The sequence below is a fragment of the Myotis myotis genome, unplaced genomic scaffold (genome assembly GCF_014108235.1).
Source record: "Myotis myotis isolate mMyoMyo1 unplaced genomic scaffold, mMyoMyo1.p scaffold_m19_p_2, whole genome shotgun sequence".
Lineage (NCBI taxonomy): Eukaryota > Metazoa > Chordata > Mammalia > Chiroptera > Vespertilionidae > Myotis > Myotis myotis.
Window position 1 is genome coordinate 139,182,952 of NW_023416324.1, and position 8,321 is coordinate 139,191,272.

The 8,321-nt window shown below is 35.7% G+C and overlaps 1 protein-coding gene across 1 annotated transcript; it reads right to left on the reverse strand.

The window, feature by feature from the left end:
- Window positions 1-3,255: 3,255 nt before the first annotated feature.
- On the reverse strand, window positions 3,256-5,927 carry GPR15 (G protein-coupled receptor 15). The gene has a single exon (XM_036347687.1). It carries the CDS (start codon window positions 5,823-5,825, stop codon window positions 4,740-4,742), a length of 1,086 nt encoding a protein of 361 aa, XP_036203580.1. The 5' UTR covers window positions 5,826-5,927; the 3' UTR covers window positions 3,256-4,739.
- Window positions 5,928-8,321: the final 2,394 nt, after the last annotated feature.

The following is an 8,321-nucleotide window of genomic DNA, read 5'->3' on the forward strand; positions in this document are numbered from 1 at the left end:
TAATAATGTCTGCCAACTAATAGAATACTTCCCACCACTTTTATTTCCTCCCCCCAAAACATCTTTAGATAAATAAATGGGCATTTTATGTGAATTTATATTTCACTGTGATTTAACTTGTCAAAAAAACCTTCACTTTGCCCTAGCCAGTTGTTCAGTGGTTAGAGCATCAGCTGGTGACTGAAGGGTCATGGGTTTGATTCTGGTGCAGGGCAGTACCTTGGTTGCAGGCTTATCCCCAGCCAATCCAGCCAATCGATGTGTCTCTCTCACATAGGTGTTTCTCCTGTCTCTCCCCATCCCTTCCACTCTCTGGAAATCAATGGAGAAAATATCCTCGGGTGAGGATTAATTAAAAACCTTCACTTTTTGGGGGGAGGTGGGGAGGTCAGAACCAGTTATCTGTCTTCTATTTTGTCCATTAATTTTGTTCCTGTTGTCAAAACTGTCCCTCCCACCCCCTAAAAAAATGATGTGACACATGCTCATGCATTTATGTTAAAATGAGTACATCCTGTATTTGTATTTTTGTTTTCAACATTGCCAAGGTGCTATGGGAAATTAAAGTGACAAAACTTAGGACAAATAAAATTGTTTAAAAGCAAAAAAAAAAAAAAAAAACCTTCACTTTTTTAAAAAAATGTATTTTTTTATTTTTGAGAGAATGGGAGAGGGAGAGAGGGAGAGATAGAAACATCAATGACAAGAGAGACTCATTAATTGACTACCTTTTACACGCTCCCCACTTGGGATGAGCCTGTGCCCTGACCAAGAATTGAATCTTGACCTCCTGGTTCATGGGTTGATGCTTAACCACTGAACCACACTGGCTGGCAAACCTTTATTAATTTGACACATTGGATATTTTAAATAAGTATTTTTTTTTGCAAAGCTGTAGGTTAATCTTAGGATACAATTCCCATTTATTAAATACAGTTAGGAAATACAGCTCTATTAAAGAATTGGCAAAGAAAGCAAGAGACAAGAGTAATTCATTCAAAGGTGGATTTTTACATCCACAGTATGAAATCAGGTCATTAGTACTATTTTTTTCCCTGTACACATATATGTAACATCTAGTCATAATTGTTTACTCATAGAATTGACAAAAATAAAGGAGGTAGATGCCAAGAAAAGGACTTAAAATAAGAACAGGCATTTGCAAGGGACAATCCAATCCACACCAACCTCTGTGGAAGGCAAAATCCAATAAGCATTTACAAATATTCTGGTAGAATTGTCCTGCTTTTTTTCCAGATGGTGCTTCTCTCTCTCATGGTGCTAGAGGCATCATCTTCCTGGCGGGCTATACCAGTGGCATGTTTAAAATAAATTTGTAATTCTTTTAATATTGCTTGACTTTTGTGAATGAGTTCTGCAAGTAAGATGAGGCTTACTTCTCTGTGACACACATTTGACGAGTCATTTCTCACCTCTGAGATTGCTAAGAGAAGAAATAGAGAATGATTTGAGGAGTCAAAATGAATCATAAAGGAAGATTTATTTCACTCATCTTACCATCATACTGTGCATTTCTTCATCTATTTAAAAATTATGTTGTGACCCTGGAGTAGTAGTCTACTCTCAGTCACGCACATAGCTTCCCTTTAAGACTGTATTCTCACTCAGAGGTGATTTTGACTTGTTAGAGGGGACAAATTAAGGTGGTCCCAGGAATACCAGGTAGGTTTTAATGTTTAAATATGACTGAAATGGAGTAAATGTGTGTTTGTGACTATGTGCACCTTGAGTATATCTATTTTTAAGTTAATTCTAAGTTATCAATGACATTTTACTCAGACTTTATAATGGAGAGCTTTTCTGTGTTAAGTTGAAGAAAAGTTTCTTGAGAAATGGTTGGAGATTACTGTCATATATATGTCAGTGACTTTTGCCAATAGCTTTGGACTGCTTAAATAAACAACAGGTAATGTTAATCTGCAAAGATTTCCTTATAGATTTACTCTTACCAAATTGTAGTATGTTTTTCTAACTTTGACTGTAACCAGCAAGGCATGATTCTGTTAAGGATTAATTTTCTAGAACTTGTGGCAATGTGTGTTGATTTGTTGCATAATGACTTTAAATTACCACAAAGTAGCCCTCAGAGTAGTTTAACTAAGATAACAAAAATCTTGAAAAGTTATTAATATATGTTTATATTTCTGAATATATATATACATAGAATTTGTTCATATTAAAAATGTGGAGATATTATGGTTTAAAACTATGCAAAATGAGATCTAACAAAATAATTTATAATAAAACCTTTAATGCTATTATAATATAAATTATATTTTATACCAGAGGAATCCACATACGACATAGTAACTTACCAACTTAAACAAGTCTTGAACTTTTTTCTATGACAGTTATGCCATCTATAAAATTATCTATTTTTCCTTCTATCTCTTTGGTACATTACGAATATAAAATACACTAAGAATAAAATTAGCATGTCTATTTAAAGTATTAGAAAGTACAACAATATGTCTTTTTTGATGTTATTTTAAATATTCTCATCAAAAACTAAAAGGACGAAACAGAAGTTAGATTCTTAGTATTTGTTAAATGAGAGTGATTATTATTTGATATATTTTAGTTTGGAAATTTTTAAGCAACATTCAATAATTAATAATAGAAACCCAATAGCTTTATATAATAATTTGTTACTCAGTATTTTTAAAAAACCATTATATTAGTCTTATAATAATCTTGAGAATTCTATACATATATAGTACCAACTAAATTTAAGTATGAAAGATTAAAATTATTTGCTCAATGTTCCAACATTAAAGATGAAGTTAAACCTAATAATCTATGTTTTCTCATTTCCTAACAAATACCTTAGCTAAGTGATTGGGCTATTTTTTACAGGGAGCATTTTTTAAAGACAATGATTTTCACGATTAGTAATAGTGCTTTTATTGATTTGTTCTAAAAATGTGAATGTCTCTACCTTCCATATTTTGTTTTCATCTAACGTTTGGAGATCTATTTAATTGTTTTGAATTCAGTTTTGAAGTATTCCAAGAAACTTTATTTCTTATGATTTACACTGCCATTTTTCTATATCTATGATTAATTACTAAAATACTAAGAATATTACTATTAATTAATAAAATTAATACAACATATAATACGTATATAAGAACATTATATTTTTATTTAATAAAAGCTTAAGAGAAATGAACAAATTAACCAATTTACAAAATAAAAAATTATATTTTCAACTTTTAAATGGATTATAAGATGCCCAATATTTGACATTTTTTTTAATGTGAAAGATACATACATAGAATGAACTTGAATAACTTCATCTCTGAAAAAATTATAAGCTTTCTCTGATTTTCAAACTTAATAGTTAGAAGTAAAACATTAACTCATTTGAGTCAACAGTGAGTTTAAAAATATAACATCTTTCTTTTAAATTAAAAAATGGTTTCCAATAGTATGTTTGCTGCTTTTGTGTTTACTGCTAATTACATTGCTAGTTTTTCACTCCAAAGTCTTTAAAAAGAATATTAGATGCAAATCATCTAAGTAAATACTTATTGGGTGAAGGAATTCAGGATAGTCTCTGGGTTTGAAAAAATCTATATAAAATACCAACATCATCATTGTTATGATGTTTTTTTACTTCAGAGTATCCTGCCTTCTTATATTACTGGATCAAATCTTGAAATTATATACTCCAGCAAATGATACTATGAGGAATGTGTAGCACTAACATTTTAATTAAATTACAAAAGCATAATCTGCACAAGGCTGTAGCTAAGCATTTGATGACCCCTAATTATATTATTAGTTACATTTTTATTTGATACCTAGATAAACTGCATAAATTAAAAACATATAATTAAAGCAAAGTCATATCCTAATTTATAAAGACAATAAAAACAAAAGAGCATGCAAAATCCCCTTGAAAAGTAGTTACTACACCATTATAATGAGATACAATTTTACCAATATATCTTATAAAGAAAATAAAGGTCAAACCTTGCCATATGCTTTCTTGTTAAAATACTCTAGAAGGCCAGATAATAATGTAAGTCTCAAGTCATAAACATAATACAAAATGATTCACCCCCCATGAGCTTTTTGCCAGTCTAAAGTTATTTTGAATGACACAGGATGAAAGCCAACATTGGAAGATGGTAAAGAATCACCATACAAGGTTTTAAGTAACAAGACCAGAACCTCACTTCATTACTCAGGAACAATTACTGTCAGAGCACAGATATATTATATTTTCTGCTACCTACATTGACACCACATGTCTCACCAGGTATAAGTGGGCAGAGTCCTTTAACTGTAGTCCACTTTGGAGCCCAGTATGAAGGGTGGTGTGGGCCAAGGTACCACTGTTCTTGAAAGAGGAAAAAGCCTAAATGTGCATTAAGAATCTTGAAGAAAGACACTAGTCCAAGCAGGAGCCTTTATCTCAGAGTTCAAGGGCATAAAGGAGTTGTATTTTGCCCTGTGAACGGGATTGGCAAGGGTCAAATAAGGCCAGTCTGCTGGAAAAAAAAAACACACAAAAAACCCCACCCCACCAGCATATGGCCTAATTATATCCACAAACACAAAGACTTTTCAATTGCCTTTTTCATCAAAATTAACTCTTCCTTGCATTTATGAAGCAATATGAATACTTTTAGCAATACTCTTCTTCCTCCTTTGTCGACCCAAATGAGCTGTCCAGTCCACCAACAGAACTTGAGAAGTCAGAGTTCCTTTTAGAGTGACACAGACCTCTTTCTCCTCCTGGCAAAATCCCCTGCATGGATGAAGTTGGAGAGAGCCTTAGTGAGGTGACTATCTGATGTCTCCGTGCTGCTCCCAAAGTCATAGTTCTTGAGGCCAGGGCACAAGCAGTGCACAACGGCCCTGCGGATGTAGCTGTCAAAGACATAGTAAATAAAAGGGTTGACACAGCTGTTGGCAAATGCTAAGGGCCCACTCACCTCCATGCCCAGCTGGGGAATAGACGAGGAAAAGTAGTGTTCTTGCTGCAACCTAGAGACAATGGCCAGGAGCTTGAAAGTATTAAAGGGCAGCCAGGAGAACACAAAGGCTGCCACGACAATAAATATGATCTTGATGGATTTCCTCAGCTTCTTGTTATGCTTTCCCGTCTGCTGGTAATGGGCACACAGCTTCCTTGTGATACAGCAGTAGCAGGTCACAATGCTCACCAAAGGCGCAAAAAAGGTAGCAATCAAGGACACCAGGGCCCAAGTCAGTTTAATCGACGTGGCCCTCTTCTCTGCACAGTATGGCTGATCATTAATCAGGATGAGCTCCCTGGACAGAAGAGAAGGCAACCCCAGGAGGCAAGAGACAAACCAGACGCTGGCACAGACTCCATACGCACAGTCTCTCCTTCGGAATTTCCTGGATACGGCTGGACACACAATGGCCAGGTAGCGGTCGATGCTCATGCAGGTGAGCAGGAAAACGCTGCAGTGCATGTTGACAGAGATCATGTAGGAGCTGCCTTTGCACAGGAAAGAACCTGTTCTCCACAGTCCTAACGAGGCTTCTTTATCCACCCAGAGAGGCAGCGTGATGAGGAAGATGAAGTCCGAGGTGGCCAGGTTCAGGATAAAGATGTCGATCAGCCTCCGGCTGCCCCGTTTGAAATGCAGCACGCTCATGAGGAGGAGGTTCCCCAGCGCCCCGAGCAGGAACACGGTTGCGTAAAAGATGGGAAGGAAAACAGATGTGTAAGGAGCATGGAAGTGGGTCTCCTCCAGATCGTCAGGATTTGGGCTTGTCCCATATAAATAATCCCAATAAACAGAGGTTGCTTCTGGGTCCATCCCTAAAGATCAGATGGCAAAATCTGGTAAGTTTCCTTACCTAGGAAGTTTTTGTATGAATTTTAGAAATCTCAAGGCAGCTTCTTTTATACAGTGCCACTCCTCCCCCACCTCACCCTTCCCTTAGAAGATCTTGGTGCAAACATAAACACAGAGATGAAAAAAAAGCAGTTTCTACCACTCTTCAGAAAGCGCCCACCAGGAACATCACCCTGATTGGTGTTGGGTGGTTGTGGTTTTTTCAGTTTACATTTGCCCAGGAAACTAAGCTGCTTTTTTACTTCTCGCTTCAAGGTTTTGAACTTGTTTCTTTAAATCCAGAAATTAGAAAATGAATTAACATTTTTTCCTTACCTACGTTAAAGACCCATTTTGCTTTTCTAACAGAGAATCCTTTTGATCTAGCCCTCTGTCTCACATATAAGATACTGTTTTACTTTTAGAATTTTAAGGTGATGATGGTGAAGATACTGTTTTTATTTACATCATTGGCGAAATGTGAAGAAAATAGTCTTCCGTTGCATGAAGAGTGAATTGAAACTCTAAATCATGCCAGTCTGCATCTATGACAAACATAATGGTCCCAGTTAGGTTATGAGATTTTTCCCAATTACTTGACTCTTTTAGTTCATATATAATCAATCCTGTCTCACTCAATAAGTTGTGTGTTGTTATTTTTTTTAAAATCTTCAAAGCCTGAGGCCATATCTTGTGCTTTTATTATTTGCAAAAAATGTCCACTATGATTAGCACAACACCTTGCACATAGTAGGTGCTTTGGGAATGATAGATTATTTGAGTTGATTAGAAAAGCTCTTATTTTTGTGATTCAGTATTATTAGCAACGGTGAATTCATTGGGTTTAACTCCAGGCATTCTTATAACTTACAAATACAGGTTTAAAAATCACAAATTGATATTTTCAACTTCTCTGCTATTATAATTCAACCAATAACATTCCCTTTGTCAAGATTCTTGCTTGAAAGATTTTTCTCCTACTAACCCTTAAACACCTACCCTTCATCAGACTCTAGGTCCCCTCTCTTCTTTACACCTCACTTTTGTAGCAGTGATTGTTTAGTTTTTGAGCTATGACTTTTCCTTAAGTACCTCCACACATCAGTGAACTTAACTTTGGAAATTATTGACCTGGCAACAGAGAGACTTATATTAAGTGACATTATAATGAAGTTGCCAGTATAGGCACTATAAAAGGAAGATTTTTGGTTCATTCAAAACACGTGGGAAGTAGGCTGACATAGGAAAGATCCCATCATATTTTCTTATCTATTCTCTTTTATATTAGAAAGACCATAGCAAAATATAACAAATTCTGAAATTGACTCCATTTATTTCAAATTTTTACTAGCCGAAGTGGCTCAAGCTTCCCTCACACTCCTCTCTCCTTCCCTCTTTCCCTCCATCTCATTTCATCTACAAAATTACAGTTTCAGATTGATATTACGAATGCATGTAGATGAAAATACCATTGTTAAACATTTGAAGTTATTTCTACTGAATTTTTATTTCTTTCAGACTTAATATGTTGAAAAGAATGATCCTGCCTGCTGTATTCCCTCCTCTCTTTTCCTTGAATGTCACCTCAGTCTTGGGCGTCAGCCTAAATCAGGGGAAGATGAGGGCCCCCCTGATCTGGGGCAGCCCCGGGAAGTCACCTAGAAGTTGCTGTTTTTTGGTCTGGGTCTGCCTTCTTCTATTTCCTGGCTGTCCTGTGTTGTTCATGAAAGGTGGGGAGGGGGCAGGGGGCACACCCTTTACTAAGTACAGGCTGCAGATGAGAAGAACTAATGCTTTGACTTTTCTGGGATGAAAGTCTTTCCCATGTGTAAGCCTTAAATATTTAATAGAATGATTTATTTTGTCAAATAGTTTGAAGCAGGACAATATTAACTTGAAAAGGATTAATGGAGTAAACACAGACTATTCAACCACTATATCTATGTGTATGTGTCTTAAATTAATATGTATATTTATACTTTAATTGTATTGTTAGAATCTATATTATGCAAACAGAAGTTCTTTTGGCATTTTAGAAGATAAGATTGATTTGGGGCCTAAAATACTTTTAAAAAAATTTTTAGATATGTCTCAAAAAATCCACATAAAAATTATAAAATGGAAAAGAGTTGATGCTCATACTCTAGAGCAGTGGTTCTCAACCTTGGTTTCACATTAGAATCACCTGGGAATCTTTTTAAAATCCTGGTTTCTGGGCCTCATCCTCCGGAAATTCTGTTTCTTTGTTATGGGGTGGGGCCACAACATTAGTAACAAAGAAACAGAATTTCCGGAGGGTGAGGCCCAGAAACCAGGATTTTAAAAAGACCCCCAGGTGATGCTAATGTGCAGCCAAGGTTGAGAACCACTGCTCTAGAGAAAAATATCTGGCTGCCCAATTATTGTGTAGGCCTTACATTTTCTTCCAGCATTCAAAACGTTGGCCTGCTGATGTAAACTATGTCAAACAAATCTGAA

Coding starts and splice junctions, on each gene's coding strand:
- GPR15 (XM_036347687.1), bottom strand. CDS start 5,825: ATGGACCCAGAAGCAACCTCTGTTTATTGGGATTATTTATATGGGACA.